We start from the raw sequence: 15,252 nt of genomic DNA on the forward strand, positions 1-15,252 counted from the left end.
TGGAAACGACTGGCTTAACATTAGTGTAAATCCACAAGGTTTTACAAAGTCATCGTTCTGTGATGTAGAACGGCGGGGATCCCAGGTTATTCAGTGGTGAAAAGCTATCATTTATTTTCTTAGTCAGTTGAAAGTCCCTCAAGCTGATCTGTGTACAGCTGCAGCACTGTGAGCCTTGGTTGTCTGTTTCCCAGAGTGCCTTTTCATAACCCCTCGGGGGAACAGTGTGAACTCCCAGAGATGGCTACGTTGTCTATTTCCGTCGCCGCCTTCATGGATTTCTCCTATATTCTTGAGGGTTGTTGCAAAACAGGAAAAAACTACTTGCTCATCGACTTAACTTGCTTGCTCAACATAACCCAACAGAAATGCTGCGGAGAGGACAGCTGCTCAATACAACTGGTTCAATCAAAAGTGATAATAACTTTTATTTTATGGCCTTTGGTGTTTACCACCTGTATTAAATCCCCAAAGTGTCCTTCATAGAAGCAGTTGGTATATCGGACTCGATTTGCCGTTTTTTAACCCTCAGAATCACCTCAACGATGTGAAACCGATTTCTTTATGAAGAAGTTTCAACATCAACCGGTCAAAGACATGACAGATGATAAAGTGGCTAGTTTCAAAATATTTTACAACCACTCAGCAGACACAGAAACAAAACATGTCATACATGTGTTGTGAAACCACAGTTGAATCAAGCTTTAAGTTTACCATTAAAAGTATAAGTAGAGCAGGCATAGTACCGTTATGGAATTTTAAAAACTGACTAAACCAAGTGTCATTTTGTTTCATGCTGATTGTGGGCTATCTTGTTTAATCCAGATGCATGAAGGATTTAGTAGGCTCTTTTTTGACCTCGCTCGCTTTCTGTATGTTGACACGTCGCTTTTTGTGTAAACCCTCCTGAGGAAATGGTTTTAAAAATGTGTTATGTGTGGTTTCCGAAGAGGTCTACGGTCACGATTTTGTTTCATTTTGCCTGGTTGTATCACGACCAGTCAAATTTATGTCAGCATGTCTAAGGGCGTTGAGAACACACATAGCAACACCAACTAGAAACACCTTCCTGATGAAACACTTTGAATGATGCAGACGAAAACATGGAAAGAAGAGAGTCTATAAAATGCCATTCAGAGCACCGTGGAACACTGAAGGTCTCCACTGGAATAAGAAAACATACCAACGCAAAAGCAACAGCGTCTCTCCCACATGTTCCTTTTGGCTTCAACTCTTGACTTTTAATTTCTAATTTAAAAACATTTACAATAAACAGTCAAATGTTTGTTTTGCTAGAAGATTAAAAGATTACAGGCTGTACTTTCCGGATTCAGATTCATGGGAAAGGAAACATTCATAGGTAGCCCATATAATGCCCTGTTGTATTTTCTCATTATTATGTGGGCTGTGTTTATGTCTCACTCTTTGGGATAACAATGAAACTTCACTATCAAATGAGCAATCGGCCTCTGTGTGTCTGAGTGCCACCTCCATCTTTCAGTAACTCATTATTTTGTCTACACTGCACAAAAAAGAAAAGAAAAGAAAAAAAAAAGCTACTTATTGTAAAGTCTAGAGAAGTTTGCAAGTTTCATATAAATAATCCGCCACAGGGGAAAAAAGATTAGGATTCGTTGGAACTAGATTACACGCTTGGCAACCATGAAACACCATCTGACATTAATACTAGTCAGAAAATGGTGTATACTGTGAAATATAATCAATATAAGATCATCGATAAGAAATTTAGGATAAACATTGCAGAGTCTAGATCATTTAATCTCGGTCTGCTGATTCATTTCAATGAAAACACTGCATTGGCACAGACTCGGGGTTTGTGATAACGCACTGACTCAGCCTCGGTGCACTGGCCTACCTAGCAAGCAGCCTGAGTTTTGGGATGTGCAGTGTTCTACTGGGGTAATAGGGTTCTATGAGTGCTATCAGATAGATACTATATTATATTGTATTGTATTGAATTGAATTGAATTGAATTGAATTGAATTGAATTGAATTGGATTGGATTTGATTTGATTTAATTTAATTTAATTTAATTTAATTTAATTTAATTTAATTTAATTTAATTTAATTTAATTTAATTGTATTGTATTGTATTGTATTGTATTGTATTGAATTGAATTGAATTGAATTGAATTGAATTGATTTTGATTTTGATTTTGATTTGATTTGATTTGATTTGATTTGATTTGATTTGATTTGATTTGATTTGATTTGATTGATTTGATTTGATTTGATTTGATTTGATTTGATTTAATTTAATTTAATTTAATTTAATTTAATTGAATTGAATTTAATTTAATTTAATTTAATTTAATTGTATTGTATTGTATTGTATTGTATTGTATTGTATTGTATTGAATTGAATTGAATTGAATTGAATTGAATTGAATTGAATTGTATTGTATTTTATTATATTTTATATTATTTTATTATTTTATGGCATTTTAACATTTTTTAAGAAAAAAAATGATGTGATGGACCCAAGAATTGACAAAATGACTGGTTATGAAGGACTCATTTCATAGTGCACCTTCTCTCTTATCGTCTCTGCCTCAGCTGTTATTGTTTCTTCTGCACCATGTGGTAAATGCACTTCTATAGCGCTCTTCTCTCAAAGCGTTTACATTACACGCCACATTCACACGCACACACATTCACAAATTTGGGGTTCGGTATCTTGCCCAAGGACACTTCGACACGCGGGCTGGAGGAGCCGGGAATTGAGCCACAGCGGCCCTCCTTGTGGCCTTGTCCGTCCGTAGACCTTTGAATGCCAGGGGAAACAAGAAGTACCACTCAAGCTGAATGTGTGAATGTTACTTTACTGGTATTCCCAATAAAGTGAGTCTATAACATGTCAGTCTCTTGTTGTTGTTCCTGATGTAACTGAGGTTCCACCTAGAACCTAAGTTAATGGCTTAACACAAGAGCTCCACTACCATGTCCTCCCAGGATAAAACTTACTTTGTTCATATAAATAGCAAAATAAATTAAGATCTCGGTTCACATATGATGCCTTTACACAAAATGAAACCTTTGGATTTAGCAGGACCGGTGCCACGTTGGAGTTTTACTGCAGACATAGGAAGAGGTAGATATTGTGTAGGCCAACACGTCTTATCTTTTAAAGGGTAATGCCAGTCTTGTGCAGGTTCTCTCTCTGCTTTGACTCACAGAAATACAATACAAGAATTTTGTGCATTGGAGTACATTCCTCTTTGGTGTTAGTTCCCAGGGAGCAACAGAGTATCTTTGCCGCAAGCGTTAAAAACTTAAAAACTACAATTAGGCACCAAGAGGCGACACCAGGAAGTTTGGATTGTTTGGTCCATTTTATGAGGGGAAAAAAAAAAACGACAAAAAACCCCCGATTGCTCCGAAACAGTGTTAATTGGGTCGATGTGGATAGAAGTAAATTAACTTTTCCTCTGAATGACTGGTATTCTCCTTTACCTAATGCAAAAAGTACTAAAGCGTGTATTGACAGTTCATCTCAAACAGCCATCTCGGAACTACATACACGAAAAAACGTTATTTGAAATGAAAACCGGAGAAGTCAAACTCTTCGGTACCTATAACAAGATATGTTCCGCCTCATCTTAGTCTGACATCAAAGCTACATCCTCCTCATTCCCCAAAGCACACAGCTTGTTCAGATTAGAGTCGATTCTCTGCAGCTTGTTGTGTAGTCTCTCGCCGCTGCCGTTCGCGCCTGCTTTCGTCAGCGCTGCTGGCAGCTGCCTGATCTGCTTCGCCGTAGCAGAGGCGATCCAGGCGTCGAGCCGCACTTTGACATCTTTGAGGTTAAGTTCTGACGTTCCGGCCTGTTTCTTGCCGTCCTCGGAGGGGAGGTTGTGCACAATCCGACGCAGACGCCTGAGGGACATTTTGGCGTGGCCGAAGAAGGTGGGGAGAATTTTTTTGAGGTAGTCAGCTCCATCTGCAAAGAGATACAGAAGATAATCAATCAGCGACTAATGACGGAAACGCAAAAAGGCAGTGGCCTGATAGTAGGACAGTGACAAGTCCTTCAGCTCAGCATGGAGCAGAGCCATTCCTGTTTTTACCAAATGTAAAAACTCAAAGTAAAACGTCAAACTTCGGAATAATCCATGCAAGGAAGAAGGTTTTGGGTGCTTTCTGGTAGAATGACCTTGCTAGAGAAGCAAAAGTGTCCCAGCAACATTTTAATGACCTTAGGGCTTAATACAGGATCACCACGTGTGGAAATGTGGAAATTCTCGATTACTCGATTCAGTTCAACTGGTTGAAATCTTGCAGGTCAGAGGCTCATTAGTGTGGACAAAAAAACATAAAGGGGAATGAATGATGATGGACAACGATGGATCTTCACATCTGTGCTTAAGATCTCCTTCCCTCGATACTGAACACCGGTAGACACGTGTGTCAGATTAGACCCAACGCTGGATGTGCAAGGGACCTTTTTGACCATGAGCAGTGACAAATACTCAGGGGCTGAGAAGCGTGGAGATGGAGTGAATATAAGCGATCTGCGGTTTCCCTCCATCTGGGACGTTGGTGAACAAGCGAATGTGTTGCTTTGAAAGAGGCGAGCTAGCGATCTAGAGTGTATTTGAAACCACGCATGCATCCAATCAGGTGGCACGCCCCCCCCCTTTCCCCGTCTCCGGAGTGAACAGTGATCTTACCTCTGAGCTTTTTGCAGCTGATGCATACGCTGTCGTGCCAGGTGGAGCCCGCCAGCGCCGGCCGCAGCCCCGCAGCCTCGCAGCTCGTGTGGTTCGTGCAGTTCTGGTGAGCAGAGACGGCGTCGGAGAAAGTGCCGTTGGGACAGATGTGGCAGACCGTGTCCTCGTCGGCTGTACCTGGAGGGGGACATGTGCATTGGCTTTAGCCGACGGACGAGAAGCGCAGTGTCGTCCTGGGTAGCGACAGAGATCACGTTTTGCTTTGATATCTAGATCTAGATCCATATATATATATCTATATATATGGATCTATATATATATAGAGAGAGATTTATATATCTATATAGTGGTTCCGCAGGTGCAGCCGGACGCGCTTTGCCTCCGCGCGGCGGTAAACCGCAGCCTAAAACACGGCCTTTGCCTCTCCGAGCGCGGCTGCATCCGTCCAACGCTGATGCTCTTCGACTCACGTCTGCGGGTCTCCGGATGCAAGCGTCGGCCCTTCACATCTGTCTAAAGAAACCCGAACACCTAACAACACTTGCACCGAATCCCGAAACCGGGCTCGCAGTGGGCGGCTGTCTCCGTGGTAACGGTTCAGCCGCTGGAGCCCGACGCACCTGCGGAGCTCACAGCTCGAGAGGAGTTCGGATTCGCGTTCCAATGAAATGAGGGTAAAACGTTATTAGTGGTCCGTGTGTCCTGGTTCGGAATCGCCGGGAAAGTTTCTGCGTCAAATATCGGAAAAGCCCAGAGACATTTGGAAAAGTTACTCATCCGTTCTCTCTGGGCCGAATACACGCGCAGCTGAATAAATAGTAGCGGTACTGAACCATGACACACGAGCCCCGACACCGTGGGAGTCCCGCACGGAAATCTCTAACGGTTCTGAGCCTGCTCTGGTGGTTCTGACTCCCGTCGCTGCCATCGGATCTGGGCTCGTTACCCCGGGAGCAGCGGCCTACCTTGGGTCAGCACTCCTCGTCCGGGCCGACACTCGCCGTGGCGAAGGCACGCGTCGTCGTTCTTCCTGTAGTAGTATCCCTGCTCACACTCGCACTGGCAGTCGCTGTCCGCGGCGCAAGGCTTCTTCACCACCTGCTTCTGGCCGCACGGTCGGCAGCGCAGGCAGCTTCGGACGTGGTTCCACAGCTCCGTGAACGAGCCCGGCGGACACCGCGCACAGTCGCTCCTGTGCGTGGAGCTGCAGCTCGAGCGCAGGTAGGTGCCGGGCGGGCAGCGGTCACACTCCAACGTGCCGCCGGTGAGCGGGTCGGTCTGTGTGAAGGTCCGGGTCGGCGCGGCGACGCCGTCGGCGGGGGCCGCGCGCAGTGACAGCAGCATCACCGGGAGGAGCGGCGCGAGCCTCTGGAAGGAGGGAAGAAACTAGGGGAGGACAGAAGGAGACGGCAGATGGAAACACACGGTTATGGGAGGAGCAGCGGCGAGGGATTTGGTGGAATACAGAGAAACGCAGAGAAGTACAACGAGGAAACATGGAGAAACTGCTCAAAAACCAAGGAAAACCACATGGGACTACGGGGACGTGCGCAGGCGGCCAGGCCGAGCGCCTGGAGCAGGTTGGTCAGAGAGTCCAACTGCACATCTACATGTAAGAGTAGCGGGGAAATGGCCTTTTCTGACTCTTCTTTCCGCCAAGAACTGGCCCTGAATCAGGTGAATGTTGCCATCAAGACCCACGAAACGAAACGAGACACAAAATAACTAAGAAACAGCCCGCACGCGTGACACCCAACACACTTCGAGAGACGCAGTCCGCTCGCGCCACACAGAGAGAAGACAGCGTCTCTCCCAGATGTTGCCCACAGACGCGCTCGCAGCACGGTCTCGACGCGTCTGCGCCTCCATCCTCGCTCCCTCCCCACCTACCATCGTAAACATGCGTCTGCTGCAGCGGCCAGTAGCGAGGATGTCGCTCTCTCCACCTCCCCATCTCTATTTATTAGAAACAGCGGCTCTGACGCCCCTCCATCATAATCCATCAATCAAGGGAGGCAGGGGGAAAAAAATCCCAAACGTTTCTCTAGAACACCGTGGCTTCATCATGACGATGGAATCCGGACAGAGTCATGCCTGTTTGTAATCGGTTTGAGCCTCTCAGCGAGACAGGAGCCCCTCCCTGCAGAGCTGCGCGAAACCGTGGCCGCGGGGTTTTGGTTTGTTTGTTTTTTCTCCCAATTTTCGACCGCGCCACCTTCACAACTGAATTGGGTCGAGACGAGGGACTCTGTTTCATATGCGGGTCGGCGGGAGGTTTCGCGCTGAAGATCCTGTCCCAGGCGGTTTTGAGTTTCAAACGGAAAGGGGGAAAAAAAAAACAGGGAATAAATGAAGGAAAGAACATGTCGTGAGGGGCCTTTTGTTCCGCGCCTCTTGGCAGGGTCTTGGTTCATTTTTAGTGAATTTAAAAGAAGAACAGATGATAATATTTCTCATATGTGCTCCGGACTTGTACCAAGACCCGGTATGTAGAGTATACGGTAAAAGTCGGACCGTTTGTTGTCCGGCTGCTGCCAGCCTGTGATATTTATTGTATATGTGTTTATCCGAGTGTGTGTGTGTGTGTGTGTGTGTGCGTCGGTGTCTTCGCGGTCGTCTGTTGTGCGAGCCGGTGAGAACCGGAGCCAGATCCCTCGCACGCGGCGCCGGGCAGCCGAGGTCCAGCCTTACTCCGACTCCGCCAGAATTTCACGGCGGCCTTTTCATTCACAACCCTCTCCTCCCCCAGGGCCCCTGCCCGTCAAACTCTGCCTCTCAGCGGGCACAGGAAGAGCCGACCGGACCGGAGGTTTTATTTTTTTAATTGAAATAAATCCGACGTGATTTTCTGTTTCTCGGAAAATGCGCCCCGAGGTTTTATTATTCTCTGCGTCATCCCTGTAAAAAACCAAGCAAATCAAAAGAGAAACCATTTCAACATGTTAGAAATGTGCCTGTTCGACGATGCGCCCCAGAAACAGAAAGGAAAAGAAAGAGAGTGCTTTTATTTTTCCAATACAAAGACGAAAAAACAAAAATCAGACCTTTCTTGATTCTTCATCTTTTCATTTTTATTTTATTTGAAAACGCTCCATAGGTACGACCCTAGAAAAACCCGTAGCTAAAGATGATGATGATTAACTATACTGCATTTAAAATTTAAGATGCCCCAGCCTTTAACAAGCACGAGCCCCAAAATGACCAAGATAAAATGAAGACAAAAGCAGGTTCCAGGAAGGTTGGAAAGACCCTGAATCCGAGCGAACCGGCACCAACCGGGTCGTTTTACGTGCGGGTGAAGCTGAGCAAAATTGGAACGGGCGCGTGGTTCGACGCGACCCGGTCTGGTCTAGGGCAACGGGAGACCGGCGAGCAGGTGGATCTGGGAGCCGGGTGACTGGGACAGGGAAGAGAGTCAGAGGAGAGAAGCGTGTCCGAGCCAGAGCAAGAAACGGGGCGACCGACAAATATTTGGTATCCAAAGGGGCTGACTGTTGGTTTATACGGGTAGATGTCTCAGAGAATCCCGCTCGGAGAAATAATCTCCCTGAACAAAAACCCGTGCCAAGATAAATCAAGCGTATCTACACAGCTGTGAATCAGCCACTCACTCCCGAGCGCACCTCAAACGGCTGGTGCCAATCCGCAAGAATGCCGGCATGGTCTCGGTGCGCTCCCAGAACCGATGCCGTGCCGCACCTTTGGCTGGAGAGGGACCAAAGCAGCTCAGCGACGATCTGAATAGCTGCAGGTTACATTTCTACTCTGAACGAGTACTTCGAGGTGGATGCTGTTGAGTCGAGGCAACTGTTTTTGAGCAGCACTTCTCATCCACGATTCAAGGTGCTTCACATCAGCAGAAAGGCAAATCGATCAATATCATAAATGTCATCCCAAGACAAAGCCCAAAACATTAAGGAAATGAAAATCACATCATCAAACACACACGCACAATTAAAAAATGTAAAAAGTGGGTTAAAAAATAGTCATGAGCTTGAGAATATAGGAAGGTTTTTAAGCTGCCTCTTAAATGTGGAAACAGTAGTGACTGATCTCAGGTCATGCGGAAGTTTGTTTCAGACAGCAGGCCCAAAGGAACTAAAAGCTTCCTCTGAAGACCCGGATCTTGTTCGGGGCACAGCTAGAAGATGACTACCGCATGACCAGAGGGGTCTTGCTGGACCGTTGCCAGCGAGCAGGTCGGCGATATACTGGGGAGCCAGACCGTTAACTGCTTTATAGGCCAGCAGCGGACATTTCGAAGTTACCTTTGTGTTGCACTGGCAGCGGATGAATAGATTCACGAGCCGGTGCGACATGCTCGTGTTTGTGTGTTCACGTAAGGACTCTGGCTGCTGTGGTCAGGATGAGCTGCGGCCCTGAGATCCTCTTTTGTTTTTGGGTACTTTAGCCAAAAGAGCAGTGCAGCAATCCAGTCTACAAGGGACAATTGCGTGCCTATCTTTGGATATGTTCTTTATGTGGTAGAAAGTTGTCCTAGTTATGTTACTGGCATGAACTTTCAAAGTTGAGATCAACACGAAGAATCACTCCAAGGTTCTGGAGCTGCTCACTGTATTTTAGAAATGGTGAATGTCAATGTGAGTTTGCTACCTGCCTCTGTTTTTGAGGACCTGCAGCCAGCATTGCTCTCCTACTGTCACTCAGCCGTAGAGAGGTTTTGGACATCCAGCTCTTGACAATGTCGATACGGTTTACCAACCTGCTTGTGGGGTTCAGACCACCGGAGGACAAAGAGACGCACGGCTGAATGCCATGAGCACGTGAATGAGAGTATATACTATATTTCCTTATAAAGCAGCCCAGCGGGAGCCGATTAGGTTAAAGAGTAACGGCCCTAATATTGACCCTTGTGGACTTTTGTTTGAGTTGATTTAAAATGACCAGTAGAAACATAAGAAACATCTATCCTTTAAGTAGGAGGCAAACCAGTTGAGAACAGGGCCTGATAGACTGATCACTGTAAATCTTAAAGTTTCATCATCATTATCAGAGATTTTTTAGTAATGCAGGCGTCGCCTGGCCTGGGCATTCAAGACTGCGGCCCCAAAGATTCTCTCTTTAGCCCTGGATAAGTCTCCATTTTGAGCAGGTTGTCACCGTGTAACAGGAGGTCACTTAAAGAAGAAGGCATTCTGTGTATCGGGTCTTCAGGTGATGGGGTTACCGTGCCAGACACTGACTCACACGGTCAGTCAGTGTGAGGAAAGAACAGATATACGCAGGATTTTCCGGTGAATGGGTTGAAGCTGAGGCACAAACATCCTCCCGGGCTGAGCCAGGAAAACAAGGTGTGAAAATGCACGAGTTCCAAGTTACGTGAACGTGAAATGAGCAGAGTACAAGTTATATACAGTTAACTTATTTACTTTGAATTGCACTGCAGCCAGCTAAACCATTAGCAGCGCTTAGTTGGGCGTCCCCTTGGCCGAAGACACCAAAACTAGCCGAGTCCCGTGTTAGCTAGGCAAAAAGTTTCATAATTTATCGGCCTGTTAGTCCTACAAACACTGACCACACCCGAGGAAAGTGATATGACCAACTTTTTTTTTTTCTTTTTCTGATCATGTCATACGCTGACCGCTAAGTTACCATGGCATCCGCAAAACAAAACTTTAGGCTACAAGCTGAGCTGATAATGTTAGTCTGTTTTAAAAAAGTTGGCTCACTCATGAGAGATGTCAGATTAAACTAGGAATTAAAAACAGAACCTAAATGATTCAGGTGTGTCACACGTAAATCGCTGTAGGTCATTTTCAGGTATCACTTATAGCGGTCAGGAACGATCGGTAACCTTCAGACGAACAACAGCCTGTCAGAAATTATCGCCAGTTTGTGCTTCATCTACAATGGAAAAAAAGTTGCCATTGCCATTGTTCTGTCCTCCTCCCAGTCCGTAGCATAAATTGACAGGCGGCTAAACGCCTTCCCTGTAAGGGCAGGTGTGTGTGGATCCAAGTGCAAGAGAGAGAGAGTCAGGCAGAAGTGCAATGTCCAAAATCCAAATCTTTAATCCGAGAGACGTAGCAGAGGTCAAAATACCAGGAGTCCGTTAAACCAGGCAACAAGGCAGATCAGGAACAGGCAGAATCGATGGTCACAAAAATACTGGAAAAACAGAAACATACACAGGGAATCAAAATCGGGACTAAATGCGAGAGAGCTTGAACACAAGGGTAACAAAGACAATCTGGCAAGGCATAAGAAATGAGGCGGGGTTTAAATACACAGGAAACAAGACACAGGTGAAAGACATTAAGGTGGAGACAGTAATCAAAACAGGCGGGAAAAACCAGGGAGTAAAACAAACAGTAACAACAGCACCAAGACTTCAAAATAAAACAGGAAATGAATACAGATCCTGACATTCCCAATTAACAACCCGTGGTTATAAAAATGATGTGGTTTATTGCTATAAACAGTGACACTAGACAGTGAAAACAGGACAACTCGCGTTGCCGGAGTCTCGTGAATCCAAATAGACCATCGTTAGGGCTAGAAGTTGACAAAGTTGCTGTCCGCAAAGGAGTGTCGCCCGATCCCTCAGGTTGTCCAGCGCCTGTTTCGTTTCGCTGATATATAATTCTGTGCGCTCTTCACTGCCTTGGACTGCATACGCCAGATTGCTTTTCTTGTGTGTGGGCGTGCAGTCTTTCAGACGGAGCGGTTTCCGTGTGTGAGTGCGTCGCTGGGTTTGATAGAAAAAACGGGGACGCGATGCTTATTGACGATCCCCCCCGAGGTTCTCAGATACCCCCAGACACGTACGGGACGACGATGTTGATGCGTTTATTCTGCTTTTCCTCACCAACCACAGAGTTGGTGTTCTTCCTGCATCTTATGGCTGTTCAAAGGTACAGTTAGGGTAACCACGAGCTTCAGGTGCATCCTTCGGCTGCTTGTGCTCCTTCTCTTGGGGCTCCTGTTGGCGCATTATCAGCTCGGCGGTGCGGGGCTCTGATAACTCCTGGCTTACGTTCCAGTGATCGGTGAGAGTCAGAGAGTAAGTATTGGTCTGTACGTGTGAGTTTCCTGTCTTCTTGCCTGTCTTCTTCAATGCTGTCCGCTGTTCGGCGAGGGCTTTCACTTCCCACGTGTCATCCACATGTCTGAACCGGTGGCTCGTTGCTGTTCCTCAGGGCTCCGCTTTCTGCTCCTTCCAGGCCACGTTGCCATCTGCTGGCAGTGGCTGGATGTGTCCTACAAGGCTGCTGTACTACGGCTCGGTGTAAAGTCAGAGTTCAAACTACAGAAGTGGGTCCCCCTGCTATTGATAACAAAACTATTAGACCTGATTTAATACTTTGTTTCTTAAGAGTGGAATAGAAAGTCTCTGCTGCTCCGACAATAAGCTACAATTATTGATAGCATGAAAAATCCTATAAAATCTATTATAGTGTCCTACAGCATTTTGTAAGGAAGAGAACAACTTTTACACATCTGTGCATGACCTCAGGGTGAGGAGGTGTTTCCATGGTGACAGCTAAGAGCAATACAAATAATATATAATTAGTGAAGCAAAATGTGATTTTTGAAGTGGAAATCCTTATGCAACCCTGAGAAAATAACACAACTGCTTATTTAAGCAATTTTCTGCGGTTCACTTGCCTGTGGCGATGACGTCATTGTTATCCCAAGTGTTGGTTTTCTAAGAAAGACGTACACGATTTAGTTTTAGAAAATGTATTCATGACAATAGTTTGTCTTATAAAAATAATAATAACAATAATTTTTCCCCGCCGATATCCTCCCACACTTTCACTCTGACTGTAATCCACTTCCACTTTTTCCATGCTCTCTTCGGGCATTGTAATTTAGTAAACAATTTACAGTACATGATGGATCTCTAATTGACACATCGGCACTCAATCCTCTGAACCTAAACTACGGTAAACAAACACAAGCAGTGATTTGGAGTGTCTGGCTTACAGTCGGCGGTACAGTTCATCCCGAAACCGTTCCCTAACGGACCTGTGTTTGTGCATGGGGGCCATCGTCGTGTTGAAATGGGAAAAGAACAGACGCAAGCTGTTGAACGCGTCACGCGGTTGTCTAAAATTCAATCATTGCATAGGATTAATCATTAAGATTGCCCCCTTTTGGAACCAAGGGGCCTAGACCCAACCAGGAAAAACAGACCCAGAGCAAAAGTAGTCAAAAATATGTATAAAAGTTTGTTGACATGTTCTGACCGTGTATTGTAATATTAAGGCCAAGAGAGTGATTGCTTCCATAAAACCTCCCTTGTGCGCAGAGCTTGACCTGGTAGGTTTTCCATCAAAATAATCCCTTATAAATGTGAAAGCTTGTCTCAAAGCATGTCTGCTTTCATTCAACAGTTTATTTGTCAGGGGAGAAAGCATTTGCAGTGGGAGGGGCAAGAGGACGGTCCCAGTGTTGAACAGCAGAGGCTTGTTAAGTGCAAGACATTCAGCGGTGTGGGTCATGTTTCTCACGATCCCTTATTTGAAACCTCGCTGGAAAAGTACAGGCGCAAATTTTTGCCGAGCAGAGCATGGAAATGTGAACAAACAGCTTCTTCGGAGCTGAGACGAGGCTAACGAGCCACAAACATATAAACAAGACCAGGAGTTCAAAGCAGCGTTCTATGAGAGACCACGGCTGCCCTGAAAATGATCCTATGGCATTTCTGATGCTGAAAGAACTCAAATCCAAAAATTAAACTCCAATGTCCACTGTCATCTTCAGTTTGAAACGTGAGTGGCTCTGCACTGCTCGGTGCAGCTGACTTGATCTTTTATACAGACAAAAAAGACCTTCTGCTGACGATTATTCCATGACATGACAAATTAGTTGCGAGGAAACAATACTCAAATTTTTTTGAATCGTTTCCCCATTTGGTATAAGGAAACAACGTCCTTCTCGCCCTCTAGTCCTGAAGCTGTCCATGGCTCTGACATGTTTTTTTTTGAAGATATATCTCCCCCCCTGACAAAAACACTCTAGTTTGAACCCCGGTCTACAGTCCTGCCAGCGGATCCGTGACGATGTGTTTAGGCGCGGTGGTGCTTTGAGCTGAGTGGCACTTTTAACATGCTACCAATCACAGGGTAAGTGAAGGCCTTTAACCTGTTTAAAATTTGGAAGAGCCCCCAAAGTCATTAGGATTCATCCTCTCAGCACCTTATGTGACTGTAAGAATTTTCATGACAATCCAACCTATTCTTGATGAGATACTTCCAGAGTAAGTAACTGACTGGTTTTACTGAGTATTGGTTTTGGCTTTGAGTCATTAGCATAGTAGTTTATTGTTTATGCACACATTTGTACCTTAAAATTTTCCAGTTTAGGCCTGCTAATGGCAAAAAAAAAAAAAAAAAAAAAAATGTTTATATGCAGTGGAAAAATTGTCCTCTGAGATTCAGTAAACTGTGGCTGACATCATCTCCCACATTAAACAAAAGACAAGTGGATCTTTTAAGGTGTCTGAGGTTTCACACGAAACAAGCAACCCTTTGGGAAGGCAGGATTTACTATCCCTATGACACTTTGTCCTAAAGCACTTGCCACCACCGCCTTTGTGGCGTTTTTTAGATTTTGTGCATGCAGCTTGTGCAGTTAGCACAGCCTAACTGATACTGTTGACCTAAAGGTAGCGAGAGACTTCACGAAAACAGCCTTTTCCTGGAAAGATACTGTGACTAATTAACCACACAACATGACTGAGCATGAGCAATCCAACATCTGAGATTACACTGAATATCAGATATGTTGACAATTTCTCTCTCTTTCTCTCTTATATATATATATTTTTTCTGTATTTATTGATTTCTTTATCTATTTCTGTATACTTTTTTTTCTTATCTTTTATATATATTTTTTATATAATGAGAAAAAAGTATACAGTAATAGATAAAGAAATCAATAAATACAGTAAAATATAATGTATTTATTAGACATTCCTTTACTAAAAGTAAGATTTTTTTTTTCAATTTATTGCGCATATTTACTTATTTCCCGTGTCTCCTCTGGGCTCCCACAGTGGTGTCCAAATGATTAACGTATTATGTTTCCTTAAACTTCTAGTGCACTTTCATCACTTTTATCCGACAGCTACTGTCGCTTTTCAGATGCAAAAAAAAAAGAATCTAAAAAGTGACGACGTTGTAAAAAAAAGGACAAGTTACTCAACAATGCAGTGGGTAAGGTCAGCGTCATCTCCTACACCCGTACAAAAATCCATCAGCATAAGAAAGCACAGTGGCGACTGTTCGTAATGAGGACTTTCAGTTGTCATATTAAAATACATTTCTGCTGATAACACTTATTACTTTTATATAAGAAATCTTTAACTTGTAATGGAGTATCTTAAGATTGTGTTATTTCTATTTCCCTGAAGCAAAGCATTCGAAGACTGCTGAGAAGACGGTAATCGAATCCCATCACTTCATCCTCACGAGTTTCCTTCCGAATCCACCTGCGAGGATCCAGGGGACATCAGTTGCTGGTTTTTGTGCTGTCTCACTCACATACCGACATCCTGACACAGACACAGTGTAGAGAAAAGACAAGTCTTCTG

General features: G+C 44.7%; 1 protein-coding gene across 1 annotated transcript; it reads right to left on the reverse strand.

Moving 5' to 3' along the window:
• Positions 1-2,460: 2,460 nt before the first annotated feature.
• Positions 2,461-6,763, reverse strand: LOC120786352 (tumor necrosis factor receptor superfamily member 6B-like). The gene is made up of 4 exons (XM_040121780.1): positions 6,582-6,763; positions 5,657-6,077; positions 4,692-4,868; positions 2,461-3,961 (listed from the first exon to the last, which is right to left on the reverse strand). Exons 1-4 carry the CDS (start codon positions 6,591-6,593, stop codon positions 3,621-3,623), a joined length of 951 nt encoding a protein of 316 aa, XP_039977714.1. The 5' UTR covers positions 6,594-6,763; the 3' UTR covers positions 2,461-3,620.
• Between the last annotated feature and the right edge of the window lie 8,489 nt (positions 6,764-15,252).

This window comes from Xiphias gladius, chromosome 24, assembly GCF_016859285.1.
Source record: "Xiphias gladius isolate SHS-SW01 ecotype Sanya breed wild chromosome 24, ASM1685928v1, whole genome shotgun sequence".
Taxonomy (NCBI): domain Eukaryota; kingdom Metazoa; phylum Chordata; class Actinopteri; order Istiophoriformes; family Xiphiidae; genus Xiphias; species Xiphias gladius.